General features: G+C 43.5%; 1 protein-coding gene across 2 annotated transcripts; it reads right to left on the reverse strand.

Annotated features, from left to right (window-relative positions):
* Positions 1-8804: 8804 nt before the first annotated feature.
* On the reverse strand, positions 8805-11782 carry LOC119341811 (phosphatidylinositol 4-kinase gamma 4-like). Of its 2 annotated transcripts, none has more exons than XM_037613665.1 (5): positions 11587-11782; positions 11310-11438; positions 11122-11198; positions 9465-11038; positions 8805-9387 (listed from the first exon to the last, which is right to left on the reverse strand). In XM_037613665.1, exons 4-5 carry the CDS (start codon positions 10800-10802, stop codon positions 9016-9018), a joined length of 1710 nt encoding a protein of 569 aa, XP_037469562.1. In that variant the 5' UTR covers positions 10803-11038; positions 11122-11198; positions 11310-11438; positions 11587-11782; the 3' UTR covers positions 8805-9015. The 2 variants fall into 2 exon arrangements, with proteins under 2 accessions (XP_037469562.1, XP_037469561.1); XM_037613664.1 differs by having other exon boundaries at positions 11294-11438.
* Between the last annotated feature and the right edge of the window lie 14044 nt (positions 11783-25826).

A 25826-nucleotide genomic window follows, 5' to 3' on the forward strand; every position in this document is an offset into this window, starting at 1 on the left:
GTGCATATGGTATCTTGCATTGCTATGTCATTTGCTTAGTTTAGACATGCTTTGTGTGAATGCCACCTGTTTAGTGTCTAATTACCATATATGTGAATTATGCAATGCCATCTTGTTGCAAGACATTATATATGTGAATTATGCAATGCTATCTTATTGCAAGGCATTATATATGTGAATTATGCAATGCCATGCTGTTTAGACAAGCGTCATATATGTGAATTATATTATGCCATCCTTTTTTTGTATTTCTCATTGCATTTGTCGACAATGTTTGTATATTCAACTGCTCTTCCTGTGCATCAGCCATTTGAATTGGTGATGGAGAAATCTGGAGTGAAAACAAGGTCTTCAGAGTAGACAATGCTACCTGGTGAAGAAGATATCTTGTTGGTTACAGATAGCTCTTCAGAGGAGGTTTCAGAGGCATATGACCAGTCCTATTATCCCCCTGAGGTGTATGCTCAAACTTGGCAGGGTTATATTACTCATTCATGCATATGTTGTATTGCAATGCTTAGTTTTTACATCATATACACAATATTGAATGCCATCTCCTTAGTTGACACATCATATATGTGATTGCCCTCTGCTCACTTGCTTAGTATATAAATCATATATTTGAATTATATCATGCCATGATATTTACATAGACAGCATGTATCTAAATTATGGCATGCCAACCCATTTTCTAAAGACATAATATAGTTATATCATCTCATCATGTTTACATAGTCATCATATTTTGAATTATCTAATTATATCCGTGAATTATATCATGCCATCATGTTTCCATCGATGGCATGTTTCTGATTTATGGCATGCCAACCACTATAATAGACACATCGTATAGTTATATCATGTCATCCTGTTTACATAGTCATCATATTTTGAAGTATGTCATTCTATCCTGTTTAGTTAGCCATCATACATGTGAAATTGTGCATGCTATCCTATTTAATTAGCCATCATATATGTGAAATTTTGTCATGCTATTCTGTTTGGTTAGACAACATAAATGTGAATTATTTCATGCCCTATTTTCTTCCCTAATACCCATTGCACATGTCTATCTACAATGTCTGTACATTCAAGTACTTTTCTTGTTTATCAGCCATTTTAATTGCAAGGGGTGATGGCAGTATCTGTGGGAGTAAAAACACGGTCTTCAGAAAAGATCGTGCTACCTGTCAATGCAGATAGAACCACGGTTGTACTTGCCCAAGAACTAGCCCCACCACACATAACCCAGACTCACACAGATTGTACCCCTACCCAGTTGGACAGAGAACCAGCTACATCCCTTCTAACCCCAACCCCAGCAGATAGTAACCCAGTTCCAGTTGACATAGCACCGTCTCCACCACAGAGCACCCAAACACGAGCAGTTAGTAAGGCAACTGCAGTGCCCAAAGCACGAGGACCACCACTCCGAACCCCAAGTCAACGCTTAAAGCAGAAGAAGAATTGTTCTCAGGTCAGGTTCTGTAGCTATGGTTCATACTACTTTGCTCTTGCATCACTTTATTTACTCATACCAACTAATTTCAAATTCGAAGGATGCAATTGAAACTCCAATGGCGCAACAAGTATGTTTTAAACCTGTTTCTTTAACGTGTTTGCTGTTGTAACTTGCTCTATGTTGATTTCAGTTTCAATTGAATAAACAGTTATGTTCTCATGCCATGCACATTACAAGTGTTGTTATTGCTATGTAGTTTCCCACACTTATATTCTGTAGATATGATTCAAACTGTATCTACCTTGATTTGGCAACATAAACTAGAATGATATAGACCATATAATGACCATACTACATAGATATATGTTTGTTTCATGCTGTTATCCTGTCCACCTTACTACTGAGCTGGTTTACCAAAATGAGTTTCATATACTACATTGTAAACATGTGATGTGTTTGTTTGTTTCTCTTTTAGAACGCAGATAAAATATTGAAGAAGAGTACCCCGTTATGCAATGGTAAAGGAAGTAATGTAGATAAGGTTCAAGATATTACTTCCTTTACCATTGCATAACGGGGTACTCTTCTTCAATATTTTATCTGCGTTTGTTTGGTCTCCAAGAAAGCTGATAAAAACTATATTGAAGACACTAAGACAACCCCAAAGTCCTGTCTTGATGTAGTGTTCGAGTTACTGGCTACTACTGCTGGCACTAGCTCTTCGAACTCGTTGCCTGAATTAGTTCGGCTCCTTGAGCCTCAACTTCAAGTTGAAAGTCATCGATCAGATGTTATGCGACAGGAAGGCGAAGGACTGAGGAAGTCCCTGCAGAATTCAGATGCATACTTTCTGGTACAACAGCAAGTGCTGGAGGATTTAAGCGCCAAACAAGATAAAGTTAATAAGCTTGCTAAGCATCTTGCCAGCATTATGGGTATCTAGGATATTGTTTCTTGAGCTCTTTTGAAGTGGTTTCAGTTCTGGACTTGTTTTGTTGCGGCGTTTATTTGCACTGGTCGCCAACTTTGACAACCAGTGTATATGATATGCTGCTTTGTTCCCTATATTTGCACTGGTGGCGAACTTTGATGCCCAGTGGATGTAATATGTGTAATAGCCATGATATCCTAGCGTAAGTTGCTTGCTTATTTATTTCCTTATTGTCTTGTTTATTTGTTTGCTTGTAGTCAGTGTAGTTCTTTTTCTATGGTTTGCTAGTGGCCACAATAACCATGGGCTACATATTTACTGTAGTTGCCATGGGCCTCCTATGGGCCATAGACACAATGGGCCTTTTATGGGCCGTATCATCAATGGGCCTTCTACAGGTCATAGACACAATGGGCCTTCTACGGGTCGTATCATCAATGGGCCTTCTACAGGCCGTATGATCGATTGGCAAAACATGGGCCAATAACAGACCACATTATGGCCGTAAACGGGCTAGAGTTGGAATCGTCCGTTCATGGGCCGACCATAATGGGTCGTCGTTAATCGACCGTATTTGATGACGCTGTGAAAACGGCCCAACGAATTAACGGGCCACAAACGGGCCGACTGTAACCACGAGCTGAATTTGGCCCACGGGCAGAAAATGGCAATAACAGGCCGTAAGTAAACGAATGTTGGAAATGAGCCCAAGAATAAATGGGCCCTGAAAAGGCCGAAAGATAACATGGGCTCGAAACGACCCAATGGAATAATGGGCCGTTAATGGGTATAAAGTGATACAATGTTCATTACGGGCCAGTTTCACCACAGGCCGTTAATGGGCCAAGAGTTACAAAGGGCGAGCCGTTACATGGGCCATACATGGGCCGAAAGTTAAAATGGGCTGGAATCATATTGGACGGCTCAGATGATGCTACTGGGCCTAATTCAGATAGGTCGTAACGGGCCCTGGGTTAGCGGGCTGTAAATAGGCTATATGCGAACAGGCCATTAACAGGCTTTTTGTGGGCCGGCCCGCCACCTTTTGACCAAGTCAAACGAGCCGGCCTTTTCACAGGAATGGGCCTCTGTTGGTCTGTGCCACGTGTCAATGTATCATAGGTGCCTTCGGTCCAATGAGTGGATGACATCTGTCCCAACGGTGAGCCGACATGTGTTTCCTCCAGCCAATGATGATTTTACACGTGGAAAATCCCCATTGGTCGGGGCTGTTAACGGGTTATCGGATCCAAAACCAGACCTGAGAGCTTAACGGCGAGCCGTTATGGTGGATACCACGTGTCGATCACCCTTGATGAAAGCACTTCTATGACGCGTGATTTATCGTCATGGAAGTGGACACTTCCCTGATGATAATTTTGGTAATGTCATGGAACACTTCTACGACAGCTCAGGTATGACTATCTTGATTCTGTCATAAAATCGTCATGGATGTACATGCATGACAGAAAACGTGACCTACTGTGACAAACACGTATCATCACGGAAGTGTATCATTTTGTACATGCATGACAGAAACCCTCTTTCCTTTTTGTTTCCTCATATCAAAAAGGTTGCTAGCAGCGTGATAGCAAGCACCAGTAGCCGCAATTAGTAGCGACCTGTGAGAAGTGACTGATGTTGTATGTATGAATTGATTCTTGTTCTTTCCGTGAAGAGGTTTCCTTTGTGATTTGCACGAGCTTAATCATCTATTGCAATTCCCTCTGTTTGTGTTATAGACTACATGATTTTTGTTTTCTATTTAGCAGCACTCCAGTCTGACCTGTTTGTTGTCAATTTTTTTGTTGCATAGTAGAGCACTATTATTTTATTTTCCACAAGAATTTAGAGTTTAACTGATATGCAAGAGGTGAGTTGGACCAAATTTATTACATTTTATATCTCCAACCAAACAATGAACTAGAACCATTCCATTCCATCTTATTGCACTCTACCAGACATAGAAACAGAACCGACCCATTCCAGTGAAATGGAACCATGCCATTCCGTTCGAGTACGTTCCAGACCAAACACACCCCAAGTGATCAAAGCCTCACTCCTTCTGCCACCTATGCTTGGAGAAAGAAGAATCTAGATGAGAAGGACAGTGGCTTCACTCAATCTGTGGAGATTGAGTCAAGGAAAGAAAGGATAGTTGCCCAGAAGGTGTCTGCTTCTACCGTTGCCAAGAGAGGCATTGCTCTAACTCATGAAGGAGGCAGCTCGGCTCAAGGGCAGTCAAAGCCCAAGAGGCAAAGGAAGATGATAACTCATGTTGAATCTAGAAAGTCCACTATGTTTGTGGATCCTCATACTAATGCAGCTACGAGCAGCGATGAGGATGAGGAGGAAGAAGAGGAAAAGCAGGTGTCCAAGCCCACTACTAAGAAAAACAAGCCGATGGCAGATGCTATACCTAGATCACTACCTCCTGCATCCAAGCCTAATCCCACTCCCAAGGGCAAGGGCAAGAGTGTTGTTGCTGCTAAGAAGAAGAAGAAGAAGAAGAAGAAGAAGAAGAAGAAGAAGAAGAAGAAGACAGTTGTCCCTGAAAAAGAAGAAGAGGAAGCCCCAGCTCATCTCAAGAAATTGAGACCATTCCTGCCTGCGCACAATGATGCTCATCCTAAGGCATAGGACATACAGAAGAGAAAGGACAAGGGTCTAAGAAAATGAAGGACAAATGATCCATATGTTCCTAGGTCCAGGAAGACGGCTATGGATTACAAGTTCCATACCATAGAGCAACAAGACTTCTATGAGATAGTGCTGCTTGAGAAAAAACCAGCTGTAAGTGAGATGAAGTGGGTGCATTCGAAATTCATTGTTAAGCATCCAAACAACTTCCCTAATGTACATGAGAACTTCAAGACTCTGAACATCAACAAGTTTGTTGGTGAGGTGAAGTCTGACTGGTGTGAGGAGATGATTATGCAGTTTATTCCACAATGCACTTCTCCTGATGGCAGAATCAAGTGGATGACTGAAGGTGGGAGGTTTGAGTCCGCATTTGATGAATGGGCCAAGTTGCTTGGCTTGCCTCCGAGATAGGCTTCATCGATGTGTATGCCGGTAGTCACATGAACCACAACACAATGAAGAACATGTACCAACCCATTCCCGCTTTAGAAGTTGAGAAGCACAAGCTAGGATCTGTGCAGTTCCTTCTCCCAGGACTTGCCACCATCAACACTATTCTCAGATATAAACTGAGTCCCAAGTCTAGAGATGACATGATGGTGAGAGGATACTCCATTGACTTGTTGCACCATCTTGATGAACTTACCAGCTTCAATGTCATGGATTTGATTGTAGAGACTTCGAAGAGGACTATGTTGATCATAGGCAATCATGTGTCTATGCTCCATATATTTAGTTGCTCATCAACTCCAAAGTTGGTAGCAACATAATCTGCTTGGGCACAAGCACTTGCCACTTCAACCAAAGGTCGAGGACTGCACTGTCGCTATGAATCCAACTGATCCTAGTTCTACTGCTGCCCAGGAGAAAGCAGAGGCTTCTAGAGCTACCCCACAGGTGAGTGAGCCAAGTTCTTCTACTAGGGATGCCACTACTGAGATGCCTAAGTCCAAGGCCCACCAAATGACATATCTCTTCCAAGCTACACTCAGGATTGAACCAAGCCTAGCTAACCTTGTGAAGAACTACGGAAGTCTAGAAAGGATTATTGAGACTAAGTTCCACGCTCTTGATATCAAAGTGACTGAGATTGCCATGAATCTTGGAAAGCTCAAGGAGGACTTTGAGGCATGGACCAATAGTGATTCTGATGAGCAGACGACCACTCAGTATCAGGCTCAGCCTTGGCCTGCTCCAGCTACAGTTGTGCCACCTCCCATGTCTACACCACCAGTACCCCAGACATCATCAGAGGCATTTGCATACGCTCCCATCTCCACTGCATCGACCCACACCGAAGCCGCCCTCTTCATCACCTGCATCCATGGATCGAGACCAGGGTGACGCTTAGATATAGGATTCGAAAATTTTGGTAACTTGTTGCCAAAAGGGCACGGTGATATAGATCTTAGGGCTTTGAGTGCAAGAGTGCTTTGCATTTGGTTTTTTATTTCTGTTTTGAGATACTTTGATTTGCTTGGTTCGTAAGAGTTTTGTTGTGTGCTTGACGGTACTGTATTTGCTTATCATGCTACCTATTATCTGCTTATGCATGTTATCGTGGTCATTCACATGTGTGTCTTGGTGATGAGTGCTTATTGTACTCCATTCATATTTTTTTGTGCGCTCCACCAAGATGTATGTGGCATGTATTATCTCATGATCCTAGTCGATTGTACATTTGCATTCAAACGCAAATCTTAAATAATGCACAACAATATATTCACATGTATTCACTTTTCAGTGAGGGAAGATCTGCATCCAGGTCTACTTAAAAGCTTCTACCATAGGCTTGATAGTCCTAAGAAAGGTGAAGGTGGGGGTAAATAGAAAAATATATCAACGGTCTTCCGCCATTCGGGCGGAGAGACAGGATACGTGTTGGCTTTTCATTGGCCAGATAGATGTCGATACTCCTACAAAGCCCATCTAGGTTTGCTACCACTGCCAAAATTCAAACGTCTGGACTCGTCCGTGGACATTTGAAGGTAACATTGGATGTCAAAAGAAAATGTCCGAACTCTCCCGAAGAACATATACAGACGATTTGAGGATCAACATTGAAGATGCCCTATGACCTTACCTGCATTATCGGATATATTGCCCGCTTATCACGATTGCAAGCATCCGTAAAATTGAATGATGCAATGGTTTCGTTTTTTGCAATGAAACCGGGATGAGCTTAGGAACAAGAGCGTATGTAAATGAGATGGCGATCAGACGGTGGGTGTGTTTGATTGACGTACTAAGCTTGCCACAGTTTACCATGTCACAATTTAGGCAAATTCAACTTAGGTAGTTCCCTACAGCCACACTTGTGGCAAGATTTTCTTCATGCAAACTAGACTCCACATGTCATCGACTTACAGCGTGTTTGGTTGGGAGGAGTTGAAGACAGGGAATGGGAGTTTAAGTTAAGTGGCACTTTAAATCCTTTGATTGATTCACAGACATGGGAATTAAGAAGGGAAGGGGAAGGGGAATTAAGAGGCCCAACTCCTTCAAATCTCTTCCCTAGGGGACCCTGGTAATTTAACCGGGGATTGGGAATTGACAGAGAAAAAAATGTTTTGTTAGTTGGGACGTGGTGAGGGGTGGCGTTTCACGTTGAAAGTTGGTTATTTCTCTGCCTAATCCCACCAACTAAATAGGGGCAGTTAATTATCTCTTAAATTCCCACATTTAGTTGCCTCCACATGTCAAACAGAGGAATGGAACTTCAAATCAACTTCCCATGTGTAATCCCTTGACAAATTCCCATCGCTAAACTCCCATGCCTTCTCCCTGTCATTACCAAACAGGCTGTTAGAAACTGTTGCAAGATTACCTCAAATATAGCAGAGTGTGACGCCGATTTTAATCGCCTAACCATACCTTAGGCATGTGTGGCAAATGAGGACAATCTTAGTATATACTTCCTCCGATCTTTCAAAGATTTCAATATTGAACTACACACGAAACAAAATAAACGAATCTACACATTAAAATATGTCTACATACATTTAAAATATGTCTACATACATTCCTATCCATACGTGACTGAAATATATTTAAAAGGGCTTATATTTCTATACTCCCTCCGTTTGAAATTACTTGTCTTGGGAATGGATGTATCTAAAACTAAAATACGTCTAGATACATCCATTTTCGCGACAAGTAATTCCGAACGGAGGGAGTACTTCAGAAACGGAGGGAGTATAAATCAAACATGCCTGATAACTTTGCATTCAGCGAAGATTTGCCACTAGACGCATACTTTAGTAGCGCACAGACCGGGGATATAAAGATAAAAATGAGAGAAAAGCAAGGTGACGTGAAACGTGCGACGTTGAGTGCTAACTAGAAAAATCAAAGTTGAGATATTTAAGCCAAGAGGAGAGTCTAGTCACGCACGATCCAGTTGCAGATTTTTGATTCAGTGCGTCGTGAGTCAAAGTAAACCGCTGCACGTGCCCTCCCAGTCCTTCGATCCCCAGCTTTGTCCTCAGCTAATTATGCCATTGATTCGGTCGGTCGTGAGTATCAACTCGCTGAAATAAATAAAAATGAAAACCCCGGAGATTTGACCGGTAGACGATTGAACAGCCAGTAGAACACGGCAAAAATAGACGACCCGGATGTATAGAAGCTGCTCTGAACAATACTAGTACTTCCGGCCAACTCGTTGGTCTGTCAATTGGAGATGGAAAACAAACAGGCAAGACAACCGTTTGTCATGAAGCTCCAATCGATACGAACAATGTGGTAGCCCTTTACCTAGTTCAGTGATAAGGTCTAACGCAGCACAGACATCTATATTCACAGAAGGAAATGTTCTTGAGCGGCTACAAACAAACGGAATCGTTCGGGGCTAGAAACAAATGAAATCATTAGTCCCTTGAGGAGGAGGCCTGGGGCAGTGCCTTGTGAAACATACTTACAGCAAACCGGATACAGCCGAACAACTAGATCAGTTATTCTGAGTGTTTCTAAACAGATATTACTTGACGAGGAGGTAGCGGTCTATGATCTCCGACACCGTCTCCAGGAACAGGTTCTCGCTCGTCCCCGGGAGGACGGCGCCCTCCGCTTCCTGGATGATGTCCTCGATCACAGAATCTCTATTCACAGTCTCCCTGCACAGTATACGTCCTATGTCATAGGGTGTGAGGCCTCGCGCCGCGCCCTTCTTCAGGAGCATGGTGCTGATGCGCAGGACGCGGGCACAGCTTGAAGACAGCTCCCACCCGTGGAACCTGAGAAGCTTGATGTCCTCTTCCGCGTCGAGAGATTCAATGTATGCAATGGTTTCATCACTGAACCGCTCACGGGCTTGAGGCCAGTAAAGCCACTCGAAGGTACAATCCTCAAACTGCATAGCAACAAGGCAACAAAATTAACATTTGCATGACTCAAGAGCGAGAAGTAATGCAACAACGAAATAATCACCTTCTCTGGCAGGCAGTAACCATGATCAATTGGAATCAGCTTGCAGGTGGCACCTTCTTCCTTGGACACTAGAATGTTCCCTGCATGACGATCAGCATTCGCTAACCTAATATCTAACACTGCTATTTTGTGTACCTCCTTCACCGGAAAAGCACGAGGACCCATATCCTCGCAACTTCCATCGTTCTCCATAAACATCTGCAGAGATCCAAACTTGAAGCTCTTTCCCCTATGTAAGCTTCGGACTAATGCTGTGGGAGGCACACCAGAAAACCCAACACCGTGGCCCGATTCACGATCACCAACTGGATGGTCGAGAATATAAGCCGCAACTTCCCTTAGTGCACCTTCCCCTACACGTGTTCCCCTCTTCATGCCTTCCCCATCAGTCGACAGTGGATGACCCCTTGGGTTGTTTTCAGCCATAGGTTCCTCATCAATCGGCTTAAACACTGCAACATTCTTCTGGCCTGATGAGTCTTGCATGAAGTAAACACCCCCTGAACCTTCTGCTGACATAACTGGTGTATATCCATTCTCAAGACCAGCTATTGCTGAGTCAATCATTTTCATCACTTCAGATGACAGCTTCGCCTTCCGGTTAACCACAATTGGTTCGATAGCAGCAGGCTTGCCACCAGCTGGTTTTGCAGGGGTCACCACAACAGATTCATTCTGAAGGTTCTCTTTCTTCTGAGGGTTGTCAACTGTGACCACAGTATCCTTATCAACTTGCTGTGTTCGTACCTTTGCTGGTTTGCGGATGAACAAATGAATCACAGCATCATCCTTGTTGCTAATATCAGCAATCAACTGGTGGTCCTCAAGCACCTCTCCATCGTACTCGAGCTTGTCATCATCCTCCAGGCTATCAAGGTCCTCATCACCCTCCACTGCAAGCTTGCTCTTGAGGTACTTGACATTGCGGGTCTGGTCCACCTGAAACTGAAATTTCTTCCCACTGGCGGTCTCAATGTTGATCACCCGGAGGTCAGCCAAGCGGATAACAAGGTGCAGAACATTCCCATCGGCAAGCCCATAATCCTTGACAGGGCAGTTGTTGCGCGCCAGCTCATGCCCGTCGAGCACAAGCCGCTGCTTTGTCACCACAAAGCCCTTGAACCTCTGGATGCGCAGCTTGACCGAGGCGATGGAATCAGTGCCCAGCACACTCATCGGCATTGGAGGCGCACCAGGCACAGCGAGGAAGATGAGAATGGAATCCTGCAGCTGTGACCCGGAGAAACAGTGTGCTGAACGACTACCATCAAACCTGATGGGCAAGAAGGCGAGGTCGTCGGTCATCGGAGCAAGCGCAATGACACCAGCTGACGACATCTTGGCGAGTGGGGTTACAGGAGGCCGAAAGCTTCCTCAACTACAGCCAATATTTACAATGGACCGGAGTTAGAAGCTCTACACTAGGAATTAGTAGAAGCCATGGAGAAGTCAAGCCAAGGGTTCCGTTCCTTCCTTCTATGATGGATGGAGGAAACCCTCTGCGAAAGCCCGACACCAGAAACGGCACAACCGATGATGCTACAGGCACATTTTGGATTGGTCGCCCATTAAATCTGCACAAAAAGTTAGATCTCCTCCGTCAGTGGCCGGCAGAGCTTCAGCAAAAATCGTTCAAAGCACATAACACCGCACATACCAGATTTAATTTTAGGGGCAAAGTGGCTCAAAATCCTGCCTTTGCCCCACCGGAGAAGCCCAACCGCGCGAGGCAATCTGCAGAACAGAGACCAACTGGAGCGATGAGTCACAAAATCACCCAGCCGCGCAGCGCAGGCACAGAATAGTGGTATCAACTCGCATCATCATACCTGAGAAATCGCTCACCAGAGGCAGATCGACCGATTTATTTTTCCGATGACGAGAGAACCAAGGAAGGACCGACGACCCCCGGCCACCGACGCCGGCGCCACGAACCCGCGCGCGGCTCCTCCCCCAGCAGCTAACGGCCGAAACCTGCTACATCATATCGCCATGGTTAGCTTACCCCGCACCGATCGAAACAAGCAGGGAACCGACCTTTAAGAATACCAGGAGGGGGAATCCGGGCGACCACCGAGTCGGGGCGCGCGCGGAGTCGGGATCGGATTGGATTGGAACTCACCGCCCGGATCAGAGGGGGAACCCCCGAGATTAGTAGCCCGACGGGCTCCTCCTTCCTTGCTCCGCGGTTCACGCAGGGGCGGAGAGAGAGTTGGGGAGGGGAAGTTTTTGGTCTGGTTTGGTTTGGTTTGGCGAGGAAGGAAGAGGGACGGATGGGCGAGGGGGAGGTGGGCAATGGAGAATTGGGGAGAGGGAGCGGACGGTGTGGGGCTGCTGATTTATTCCGGGCGTGGGGCCGGCCGTCACTCACGGCGTGACGTGTCTGGCCCGCGCACCTTCGTAGAAAAGGTCGTGCGCTCGCTTATTAGATTGACGGTTTTGCCCCCGCGACGGTGAAAGCTCGCGCGGCAAGTAACCTCGCTGTCAAAAACGGAGATTACAGCTGGGGTTTGAGACGGTAATTAACCCGCTCTTCGCTAATGCTCGGTTGTTATTCGTTTGAGTCTGCCTTCAGTGGTAAGGCTCTTGGTTTGGAACGTTAGGCTCCCACGTAAATTCTGCAGCGAAGTTTTTTTTTTATGCCATCTTCGAGACGGATCTATTACTCCATCTATTCACAAATAAATCTTTTTTTAACAATATTCACAAATAAATCTAGTCAAAATACTTGAAATAAATAGCTAGTATAGTAGAGAATACGAAAGAGGATCCCCATGAACGATTTATATAGTACAAACTAATCCTTATGCTTTTTACACTGAAACTCGGCAAGCGTGGGCACCAAACCATGCATAACCTGCGTGCGTGGCATTAACTTCATTTCGTATCGAGCCCTTTGGTCAAAGAAAGAATGGGCTCGTACGGTCGTGCAAAACACAACATCCATAAGAAGAAAAAATCTGAGCCATGTAAAAGTCTTCTCCCAAAAATTGTCTTAGCCCAATTCAGCGTATTTTGGGTCTACATGTTCCAAAATGTCCCGTTGGTACAAAACCATTTTTTTTTTGAACATGATAAAAAAACCAATTTATCGTTGCTTCTTTCTTCTACACTTATAATGGAAACAGGAAAAAACAACCCTTGAAAAGGGAAAACGTACGCGTCATTTTCTTGGAACAGGTCGGCGAGTGGTGCTGGCATGCGGATGCACCAGTCAAACGACAAGGATCGGCCTCAGCCAGCCGTGCATACGCTCGCTATACGTGCTACGAAACGAAGGGGATGCGTTGGAAAGATCAGGCCAAAGGGATTAGGTCGAATGCGTCGGCCGTGACGCGTACAGGACACCCGTCTCCGGCGCCGTGAGATGATGGCACGACGCTGCCCGCGTGCGGACGGTGGAGTGGGAGGACGAGACCACGGCCGGAAGCATCCGATGTTTCTGTCTCCCTTTTCTCTCTCCTCGTATACGTGGAGACATCTCCCCTGGTACGAGCCTTGGCCGCAATTTTTAATTTTATTTTCTTTTTCTTTAAAGCCTTCGCCGCAATGAATTGAAGGTCCAGCTCCGGCCGTATGAGAACCGATACGAAAACAAGGCAATTAGAGCATCTACAACCACATATGTCAAATTCAGCACCTCAAATGCCTGCGGACGCGCCGACACATCCGCAGACAATGACCGGGCATTTTTTAAATTTCATTTGTTGCATCCGGATATCTCATATTTGATTCTTATATCCATACAAAGACACGCAAAAAAGAAAGAATCTACGTCCTACATCGATCATAACTACTTCTCGTCGAAGATCACCATGATCCCCGTGCCCGGCTCCGGCAGCATGGGCGGCAGTTGCAGCTCTGGCGCCTCCGGCTGCTCCGGGCTCGGATCGGCGGCGCGGAGAGGGGGGTGGGTGGGTTAGGGTTGTGGGACGGCCGTCGGCTTAAATAGTCGGATTTCGTCTTGGGCGACACCACGCGGCGTTCACACCACGGTGACGGACACGGCGTCCGTTGAACTGCCGGGTTCCGGGTGTTTCCGTGTGGGGCCACGCCGCCAGGCCGACGTGGCGGACGTGCCCGGACACCCACATATCCGTGCCATATTTGGGCTGGACATGTGGGGTGCCGACAGCCGGCTGTTTGAGGGCAGTTTGAGGGGCCCGTCCGAGTTTCGTGACTGGGTAGCGACAGGGCGACCTGTCTGGACATTTGAGACGGATTTGAAAGGTCTGATTGTAGATGCTTTTAAGGTGCACGCTTTCGGAGTTCGGGGACGATACATATCCCTCTGTTCAGAAATACTACTCCATCCATCCTGAAGTAGTACTACTTTAGGACGGCGGTAACTAACTTAGAAGGAGGTAAGAAGTTTTGGCTTTTTACAAAACTGAATGTTTATAGACACGTTTTATTGTGTTTGTTCAACCATGTCAGTTTATATGTAGTTCATATTATAAAATATTCAAAACATATTCTATTTTTGAACAGAGAGAACATTTCTATTTTGCAAGTATTTTCTTGCAAAAACGCTTATTAAATTTAGTAGCTAAAGGAGTGGTTATAGTCCCCGAAAAAGAATGAAGATGAATAAATAAAGGTTCCTTCTAGTATTAGTCTTGGTATATCAGCTAGAAGATTTGGTTAATTAGGATATTTCAAGGATCCGTATCCGGGCTTCAAACTTGCTGGAATGGATATTTTTAGAAACAAAAATATAGATGTAGATGTTCATAATCACGCACACACACGGACACGCACAATCAACCGTATAAATGCACGCACACACACTATCATATGTACCTTCGAGAGTTTGAACAGGTAAATCTTGATTGGATATTTGAGACTATAGTGGTAATTTTTTAAATTACGAAATCATCAAATAAGCCTTTCTTAGGATTGGAATATGATATTTCATCCATAATTTTTTTGTGAGGATCTCATCCCGGTTGAATTACAGGCACTATCATTCTTAGGGTCCAATTGGCAGTCGATTTTTGTATGTTTTTTCCTACTTTAACCCAACTACGTACACCACGCCCAACCATAAGCTTCGGTGGACATAGATACATAGTCATGCTCCCACAACTCTAACATCACCCCGAGAGGTGATTCTAGTGAAGATCTAAGAGCATCTACAACTGAAGGTTGTAAATTTGGACCCTCAAACGCCTACGGACGCGTTTGGACGCGCCCGCGGAGAGTGACCGAGCGTGCTTTAAAATTTTACAATTCACAATCACGTATCATATTTTCAAAACATCTGTTACATGCAGGGCCATGCACATCGATCATCATGTCCGTCTTGAGCCGGCTGGACACTGAAAATTACTTATACTTAACATTTTCACACCCATATTAGTCCCACCTCGCCGACTGATGAGCTAGTCGACTAGCTTAAATATCTCGGTGGTCCAGAAGGGATAAGCTTTTGACATCATTTCATCATTTATTAAGGATATGGACTCTTATTATGAATCTTCTATGTTTATCGCATAGAAGATTCATAGTCAGGGTCTATATCCTTCACATAGGGAACATTAATGTCGTCTTGTCTTTTTTTTTTTTGAATCACGTCCATGCTGTTGGGGAACGTAGTAATTTCAAAATTTTCCTACGCACACGCAAGATCATGGTGATGGCATAGCAACGAGAGGGGAGAGTGTTGTCCACGTACCCTCGTAGACCGTAAGCGGAAGCGTTATGACAACGCGGTTGATGTAGTCGTACGTCTTCACGATCCGACCGATCCAAGTACCAAACGTACGGCACCTCCGAGTTCAGCACACGTTCAGCTCGATGACGATCCCCGGACTCCGATCCAGCAAAGTGTCGGGGATGAGTTCCGTCAGCACGACGGCGTGGTGACGATGATGATGCTCTACCGGCGCAGGGCTTCGCCTAAACTCCGCGACGATATGACCGAGGTGGAATATGGTGGAGGGGGGGCACCGCACACGGCTAAGGAACGATCCGTAGATCAACTTGTGTGTCATGGGGTGCCCCTCTGCCCCCGTATATAAAGGAGCAAGGGAGGGAGGCCGGCCGGCCCTAGAAGGGGCGTGCCAAGGGGAGTCCTACTCCCACCGGGAGTAGGACTCCCTCCTTCCTTGTTGGAGTAGGAGAAGGGGGGAAAGAGGGGGAGAGGAGGAAGGAAAAGGGGGCCGCACCCCTTGTCCAATTCGGACCAGAGGAGGGCTGCGCGCCTTCTTCCTTTCGGCCTCTCTCCTCTATTCCCGTATGGCCCAATAAGGCCCATATACTCCCCGGCGAATTCCGGTAACTCTCCGGTACTCCGAAAAATACCCGAATCACTCGGAACCTTTTCGAACTCCGAATATAGTCGTCCAATATATCGATCTTTACGTCTCGACCATTTCGAGACTCCTCGTCATGTCCCCATTCTCATCCGGGACTCCGAACTCCTTCGGTACATCAAAAATTTATAAACTCATAATAAAACTGTCATCGTAACGTTAAGCGTGCGGACCCTACGGGTTCGAGAACTATGTAGACATGACCTAGAACCATTCTCGGTCAATAACCAATAGCGGAACCTGGATGCCCATATTGGTTCCTACATATTCTACGAAGATCTTTATCGGTCAAACCGCATAACAACATACATTGTTCCCTTTGTCATCGGTATGTTACTTGCCCGAGATTCGATCGTTGGTATCCAATACCTTAGTTCAATCTCGTTGCCGACAAGTCTCTTTACTCGTTACGTAATGCATCATCCTGTAACCAACTCATTGGTCACATTGCTTGCAAGGCTTATAGTGATGTGCATTACCGAGAGGGCCCAGAGATACCTCTCCGACAATCGGAGTGACAAAACCTAATCTCGAAATACGCCAACTCAACATGTACCTTTGAAGACACCTGTAATACTCCTTTATAATCACCCAGTTACGTTGTGACATTTGGTAGTACCCAAAGTGTTCCTCCGGTAAACGGGAGTTGCATAATCTCATAGTTAGAGGAACATGTATAAGTTATGAAGAAAGCAGTAGCAATATACTAAACGATCAAGTGCTAGGCTAACGGAATAGGTCATGTCAATCACATCATTCTCCTAATGATGTGATCCCGTTAATCAAATGACAACTCTTTTGTCCATGGCTAGGAAACATAACCATCTTTGATAAACGAGCTAGTCAAGTAGAGGCATACTAGTGACACTATGTTTGTCTATGTATTCACACATGTATTATGTTTCCGGTTAATACAATTCTAGCATGAATAATAAACATTTATCATGATATAAGAAAATAAATAATAACTTTATTATTGCCTCTAGGGCATATTTCCTTCAGTCTCCCACTTGCACTAGAGTCAATAATCTAGTTCACATCGCCATGTGATTTAACACCAATATTCACATATGTATGTGATTAATACCCATAGTTTACATCTTCATGTAATCAACACCCAAAAGGTTTTACTAGAGTCAATAATCTAGTTCACATTACTATGTGATTAACACCCAAAGAGTACTAAGGTATGATCATGTTTTGCTTGTGAGAGAAGTTTAGTCAATGGGTCTGTCATATTCAGAGCCGTATGTATTTTGCAAATATTTTATGTCCACAATGCTCTGCACGGAGCTACTCTAGCTAATTGCTCCCACTTTTAATATGTATCCAGATTGAGACTTAGAGTCATCTGGATTGGTGTAAAAGCTTGCATCATTGTAACTTTTTACGACGGGCTCTTTTATCACCTCCATAATCGAGAAACATCTCCTTAGTTCTCACTAAGGATATTCTTGGCCGCTGTCCAGTGATCTACTCTTAGATCAAAATTGTATTCCTTTGTCAAACTCAGAGCAAGGTATACAATAGGTCTAGTTCACAGCATAACATACTTTATAGAACCTATGACTGAGGCATAGGGATTGATTTTTCATTCTCTTTCTATTTTCTGCCATGGTCGGGTCTTGAGTCTTACTCAACTTCACACCTTTGCATCACAGGCAAGAACTCCTTCTTTGACTGTTCCATTTTGAACTATTCAAAAATTTATCAAGGTATGTACTCATTGAAAAATCTTATCAGGCGTCTTGATCTATCTATATAGATCTTGATGCTCAATGTGTAAGCAGCTTCAGCGAGGTCTTGCTTTGAAAAACTTTTATTCAAGTATCCCTTTATGCTATCCAGAAATTCTATATCATTTCCAATTAATAATATGTCATCTACATATAATATCAGAAATGCTACAGAGCTCCCACTCACTTTCTTGTAAATACAGGCTTCTCAAAAAGTCTGTGTAAAACCATATGCTTTGATCAACTCATCAAAGCCTATATTCCAACTCCGAGAGGCTTGCACCAGTCCATAAATGAATTGTTGGAGCTTGCACACTTTGTTAGCATCTTTAGGATTGACAAAACCTTCTGGTTGCATCATATACAACTCTTCTTTAATAAATTCATTAAGGAATGCAGTTTTGACATCCATTTGCCAGATTTCATAAAATGTGGCAATTGCTAACATGATTCGGACAGACTTAAGCATCGATACGAGTGAGAAAATCTCATTGTATTCAACCCCTTGAACTTGTCGAAAACCTTTCGCAACAAGTCGAGCTTTATAGACAGTTACATTACCATTAGCGTCAGTCTTCTTCTTAAAGATCCATTTATTCTCAATGGCTTGCCGACCATCGGGCAAGTCAACCAAAGTCCATACATTGTTCTCATACATGGATCCCATCTCAGATTTCATGGCCTCTAGACATTTTGCGGAATCTGGGCTCATCATCGCTTCCTCATAGTTCGTAGGTTCATCATGGTCAAGTAACATGACTTCCAGAATAGGATTACCGTACCACTCTGGTGCAGACAGTACTCTGGAAGACCTACGAGGTTCTATAGCAACTTGATCAGAAGTTTCATGATCATCATCATTAGCTTCCTCACTAATTGGTGTAGGAATCACTGGAACTGATTTCAGTGATGAACTATTTTCCAATTCAGGAGAAGGTACAATTACCTTATCAAGTTCTACTTTCCTCCCACTCACTTCTTTCGAGAGAAACTCCTTCTCTAGAAAGGATCCATTTTTAGCAACGAATATCTTGCCTTCGGATCTATGATAGAAGGTGTACCCAACAGTTTCCTTTGGGTATTCTATGAAGAGCACTTCTCCGATTTGGGTTTGAGCTTATCAGGATGAAACTTTTTCACATAAGCATCGTAGCCCCAAACTTTAAGAAACGACAACTTGGGTTTCTTGCTAAACCACAGTTCATATGGTGTCGTCTCAACGGATTTAGATGGTGCCCTTTTAACGTGAATGCAGTTGTCTCTAATGCATAACCCCAAAACGACAATGGTAAATCAATAAGTGACATCATAGATCGCACCATATCCAATAAAGTGCGGTTACGACGTTCGGACACACCATAACGTTGTGGTGTTCCAGGTGGCGTGAGCTGTGAAACTATTCCACATTGTTTTAATTGAAGACCAAACTCGTAACTCAAATATTCATCTCCACGATCAGATCGCAGAAACTTTATTTTCCTGTTACGATGATTTTCCACTTCACTCTGAAATTCTTTGATCCTTTCAACTATTTCAGACTTATGTTTCATCAAGTAGATATACCCATATCTACTCAAATCATCCGTGAAGGTCAGAAAATAACGATACCCGCCACGAGCCTTAATACTCATTGGTCTGCATACATCAGTATGTATTATTTCCAACAAGTTTGTTGCTCGTTCCATTGTTCCGAAGAATGGAGTTTTAGTCATCTCGCCCAAAGGCATGGTTCGCAAGCATCAAATGATTCATAACCAAGTGATTCCGAAAATCCATCTTTATGGAGTTTCTTCATGCGCTTTTCACTGATATGACCCAAACGGCAGTGCCACAAATAAGTTGCACTATCATTATTAACTTTGCATCTTTTGGCATCAATATTATGAATATGTGTATCACTACGATCGAGATCCAATAAACTATTTTCATTGGGTGTATGACCATTGAAGGTTTTATTCATGCAAAAACAGAACAACAATTATTCTCTGACTTTAAATGAATAACCGTATTGCAATAAACATGATCAAATCATATTCATGCTCAACGCAAACGCTAATTAACATTTATTTAGGTTTAACACTTATCCCGAAAGTTTAGGGAGTGTGCGATGATGATCATATCAATCTTGGAACTACTTCCAACACTCATCGTCACTTCCCCTTCAACTAGTCTCTGTTTATTCTGTAACTCCTGTTTCAAGTTACTAATCTTAGCAACCGAACAAGTATCAAATACTAAGGGGCTACTATAAACACTAGTAAGGCACATATCAAAAACCTGTATATCAAATATACCTTTGTTCACTTTGCCATCCTTCTTATCCACCAAATGTTCAGGGCATTTCCGCTTACAGTGACCATTTCTTTTGCAGTGTAAGCACTCAGTTTCAGGCTATGGTCCAGCTTTGGGCTTCTTCGCTGGAGTGACAACTTGCTTGTCTTTCCACTTGAAGTTCCCTTTCTTTCCCTTTGCCCTTTTCTTGAAACTAGTGGTCTTGTCAATCATCAACACTTGATGCTCTTTCTTGATTTCTACCTTCGTCGATTTCAATATCACGAAGAGCTCGGGAATCGTTTTCGTTATCCCTTGCATACTATAGTTCATCACGAAGTTCTAGTAACTTAGTGATGGTGACTAGAGAATTCTGTCAATCACTATCTTATCTGGAAGATTAACTCCCACTTGATTCAAGCGATTGAAGTACCCAGACAGTCTGAGCACATGCTCACTAGTTGAACGATTCTCCTTCATCTTTTAGCTATAGAACTTGTTGGAGACTTCATATCTCTCAACTCGGGTATTTGCTGGAAATATTAACTTCAACTCCTGAAACATCTCATATGGTCCATGACGTTCAAAACGTCTTTGAAGTCCCGATTCTAAGCCGTTAAGCATGGTGCACTAAACTATCAAGTAGTCATCATTTTGAGCTAGCCAGACGTTCATAACTTCTGCATCTGCTCCTGCAATAGGTCTGTCACCTAGCGGTGCATTAAGGACATAATTCTTCTGTGCAGCAATGAGGATAAACCTCAGATCACAGATCGAATCCGCATCATTGCTACTAACATTTTTCAACACAATTTTCTCTAGGAACATATCAAAATAAACATATGAAAGCAACAACGGAAGCTATTGATCTACAACATAATTTGCAAAATACTACCAGGACTAAGTTCATGATAAATTTAAGTTCAATTAATCATATTACTTAAGAACTCCCACTTAGACAGACATCTCTCTAGTCATCTAAGTGATTACGTGATCCAAATCAACTAAACCATGTCCGATCATCACGTGAGATGGAGTAGTTTCAATGGTGAACATCACTATGTTGATCATATCTACTATATGATTTGCGTTCGACCTTTCGGTCTCCGTGTTCCGAGGCCATATTTGTATATGCTAGGCTCGTCAAGTTTAACCCGAGTATTCCGCATGTGCAACTGTTTTGCACCCGTTGTATTTGAACGTAGAGCCTATCACACCCAATCATCACGTGGTGTCTCAGCACGAAGAACTTTCGCAACGGTGCATATTCAGGGAGAACACTTCTTGATAATTAGTGAGAGATCATCTTAAAATGCTACCGTCAATCAAAACAGAATAAGATGTATAACAGATAAACATCATATGCAATCAAAATATGTGACATGATATGGCCATGATCATCTTGCGCCTTTGATCTCCATCTCCAAAGTACTGTCATGATCTCTATCGTCACCGGCATGACACCATGATCTTCATCATCTTGATCTATATCAATATGTCGTCACATGGTCGTCTCGCCAACTATTGCTCTTGCAACTATTGCTACCGCATAGTGATAAAGTAAAGCAATTATTTGGTACTTGCATCTTATGCAACAAAGAAATAACCATAGGGCTTTTGCCAGTTGCCGATAACTTCAATAAAACATGATCATCTCATACAACAACTTATACCTCATCACATCTTGACCATATCACATCACAACATGCCCTGCAAAAACAAGTTAGACGTCCTCTACTTTGTTGTTGCAAGTTTTACGTGGCTGCTACGGACTGAGCAAGAACCGTTCTTACCTATGCATCAAAACCACAACGATAGTTCGTCAAGTTGGTGCTGTTTTAACCTTCGCAAGGATAGGGCGTAGCCACACTCGATTCAACTAAAGTTGGAGAAACAGACACCCGCTAGTCACCTGTGTGCAAAGCACGACGGTAAAACCAGTCTCGCGTAAGCGTACGCGTAATGTCGATTCGGGCCGCTTCATTCAACAATACCGCTGAACCAAAATATGACATGCTGGTAAGCAGTATGACTTGTATCGCCGATAACTCACTTGTGTTCTACTCGTGCATATAACATCAATGCATAAAACCTGGCTCTGATACCACTGTTGGGGAACGTAGTAATTTCAAAAAAATTCTACGCACACGCAAGATCATGGTGATGACATAGCAACGAGAGGGGAGAGTGGTGTCCACATACCCTCGTAGACCATAAGCGGAAGCGTTATGACAACGCGGTTGATGTAGTCGTACGTCTTCACGATCCGACCGATCCAAGTACCGAAGGTACGGCACCTCCGAGTTCAGCACACGTTCAGCTCGATGACGATCCCCGGACTCCGATCCAGCAAAGTGTCGGGGATGAGTTCCGTCAGCATGACGGCGTGGTGACGATGATGATGCTCTACCGGCGCAGGGCTTCGCCTAAACTCCGCGACGATATGACCGAGGTGGAATATGGTGGAGGGGGGCACCGCACACGGCTAAGGAACGATCCGTAGATCAACTTGTGTGTCATGGGGTGCCCCCCTGTCCCCGTATATAAAGGAGCAAGGGAAGGAGGCCGGCCGGCCCTAGAAGGGGCGCGCCAAGGGGAGTCCTACTCCCACCGGGAGTAGGACTCCCTCCTTCCTTGTTGGAGTAGGAGAAGGGGGGAAAGAGGAGGAGAGGAGGAAGGAAAAGGGGGCCGCACCCCTTGTCCAATTCGGACCAGAGGGGGGCTGCACGCCTCCTTCCTTTCGGGCTCTCTCCTCTATTCCCGTATGGCCCAATAAGGCCCATATACTCCCCGGCGAATTCCCGTAACTCTCCGGTACTCCGAAAAATACCCGAATCACTCGGAACCTTTCCGAACTCCGAATATAGTCGTCCAATATATCGATCTTTACGCCTCGACCATTTCGAGACTCCTCGTCATGTCCTCAATCTCATCCGGGACTCCGAACTTCTTCGGTACATCAAAAACTTATAAACTCATAATAAAACTGTCATCGTAACGTTAAGTGTGCGGACCCTACGGGTTCGAGAACTATGTAGACATGACCTAGAACCATTCTCGGTCAATAACCAATAGCGGAACCTGGATGCCCATATTGGTTCCTACATATTCTACGAAGATCTTTATCGGTCAAACCGCATAACAACATACGTTGTTCCCTTTGTCATCGGTATGTTACTTGCCCGAGATTCGATCGTTGGTATCCAATACCTTAGTTCAATCTCGTTACCGGCAAGTCTCTTTACTCGTTACGTAATGCATCATCCCGTAACCAACTCATTGGTCACATTGCTTGCAAGGCTTATAGTGATGTGCATTACCGAGAGGGCCCAGAGATACCTCTCCGACAATCGGAGTGACAAAACCTAATCTTGAAATACGCCAACTCAACATGTACCTTCAGAGACAACAGTAGTACTCCTTTATAATCACCTAGTTACGTTGTGACGTTTGGTAGTACCCAAAGTGCATAGTTACAGGAGCATGTATAAGTTATGAAGAAAACAATAGCAATATACTAAACGATCAAGTGCTAGGCTAACGGAATAGGTCATGTCAATCACATCATTCTCCTAATGATGTGATCTCGTTAATCAAATGACAACTCTTTTGTCCATGGCTAGGAAACATAACCATCTTTGATATACGAGCTAGTCAAGTAGAGGCATACTAGTGACTCTATGTTTGTCTATGTATTCACACATGTATTATGTTTCCGGTTAATACAATTCTAGCATAAATAATAAACATTTATCATGATATAAGGAAATAAATAATAACTTTATTATTGCCTCTAGGGCATATTTCCTTCACATGCATCAAAACAAAAAAAACTATTGTCATTGTAGTAGACGTATCAACGTATATGATCGAGACAAACTTGACACTCAATCAACAATCATCGGTCAATGAAATGCAATCTAGTGTCAAATATATCTCGATCACACATACCAAAATTTATAGACCTACACAATAACAACCAAGCTTGCCGCCATCCGCTGGCGTAGTTATTTAAGCCGGGTGGCATCCGCCTCGGCCGACGATGTGGTTCTAAAATTTGGTTGCACCGATGAGAGATGGAGGAACTTCGGTCGCTGCAGGTGGGACCGCTACGACCTGTAGCGGGGTCAACGGGCGTGCCCGGGCGCCGCCATATCTGCCTCATATTTGGGCTGGATATGAGGGGTGCCGGGCAGCCCGGACATTTGAGGCCCATTTGAGGCGCCCGTATGGATCAAAAAATCGTGACCGGACAGTGACTGGGCGGCTCGGGCATATGAGGTTGGTTTGAGAGGTCCGGTTGTAGATGCTCTAAGCCAGGAAGCTTCAAGATTAACAAAGGTCATCACATGTGCCCCGCGAGTGTGGGGGTCGCTGCTAGGAATTCCTCCGGTGTTGTCATCCTCTCTTCGTGGGATTTTATTGGACAATGCTCCAGCGTGAATGAAGCTGAGCTTCGGGCTTGCTTGGCCAGTCTTTATATTGCTATTACGCTTCACATGCCTATTATTTTGGAGATCGGTTGTGCTTTTGTGGCTTCCTCCCTTGCAAATAAAAAATTTGACAGGTCCTTTCTCGTTGATCTGAAGGAGGCTATGAGTACTTCTAAACTGCTTCAAAATTTTAAACTTTCTAAAAATAATTGGTCGGTCAATGGTGTGGCACATGAATGGCAAAGTATAGTTTGGGTACTAGATTAGATGATGTTCTTTGTAATAGTTTCTGGTCCCGCGTTGTGATAGTTTGGCTTAATATGGATGATAACTACTCATGTCAATAAAGAATTCATTCTTTTTTAGAGCTTATTGTTGGAAAAATGCCCTAAAGGCAATAATAAAATGATTATTATTATATTTCCTTAATCATGATAAAGGTTTATTATTCATTCTATAATTATATTGATCGGAAATTAAATACATGTGTGAATATATAAACAAATACCAAGTCCCTACTAAGCTTCTACTAGACTAGCTCGTTGATCAAAAGATGTCTAAGGTTTATAAGTTGGTATCAGAGCCGACCATCGCGATTACACATATATTTGCGGGTCAGGTGCACGATCATATTGTGCATGACGTTTGTGATCCGTCGTGGCACACAGCATGACGGCATTACATGTGTGGTGTATGCCATAACAAATGCGTAGGTAATTAATGAATGTGGATGTTTTTCAGAGAAACACCTTAATGCCACACACATCGAATCAAACTATGTTTTTATCTATGATGGTTTGGTGGGTTGTGATATAACCATCCTCTTAACCATAAAAATAAGAAACATCGGGCTTTGAATAATTATTACCAACAACAAGTATATTCATATTTTTCATTAAAGTACAATAAATAAATGGAAATGTGGTAACCTCCAGCCATGTATTCTCTTTTAGTAGATGATAACTTGATTTACTGGCTAAACACAAATATTTAACCTCAGATATTTTAAAGATCCGCACAACGGCCCACTTCAACAAGTGAGAGATATTAAGATCGTTGAATACGCAATGACAAAGACAAAACGTCGGACCATTACTTCATCGCCATACTAGGTTTTTCCTGTGGCTCGATGTGGGATAAACCGCATGAGACAAGGGAAATCGATGAAAACACTAGCCGCGACTAAGGTATTTTCTCGCTTCTCTTTTTCCCTCAAGTCATATATGTCGACCGTAGTTAATTCTTCTTGCCAGGTTTAGAAGGCACAATTTGGTTGTCCTAAACCAATGTCTTTCAAGTTTGAACAAGTTTATAAACACCTATGGTATCAAATCAGTATGTCAATATTTTTGTTACTAAATTCAATCACACTTAAAATGTTTAACTTAAGACAAACCAAATGAGTTGTGTGATCAGGTCGATGGAAATACTCATGTTTGATGTTAAATAGATTCATCGTGCATTTTGAAAAGAAAAAAAAAGGATGTTGCCTTCAATTTTAGGTAAATAATACTCTTCCGGATTCAAAATAAGTGTTACAATTTTAAAGTGGTGTTAGTTTAAGGCTGCAACATTTATTTTATTACTGATAGGAGATTTCAAAAA

The sequence above is a fragment of the Triticum dicoccoides genome, chromosome 7B (genome assembly GCF_002162155.2).
Source record: "Triticum dicoccoides isolate Atlit2015 ecotype Zavitan chromosome 7B, WEW_v2.0, whole genome shotgun sequence".
NCBI classification, from domain to species: Eukaryota; Viridiplantae; Streptophyta; class Magnoliopsida; order Poales; family Poaceae; genus Triticum; species Triticum dicoccoides.

Coding starts and splice junctions, on each gene's coding strand:
- LOC119341811 (XM_037613665.1), bottom strand. CDS start 10,802: ATGTCGTCAGCTGGTGTCATTGCGCTTGCTCCGATGACCGACGACCTC. Junction 9,388..9,464: donor GTTACTGCCTGCCAGAGAAG/GTGATTATTTCG, acceptor GTTGCTATGCAG/TTTGAGGATTGTACCTTCGA.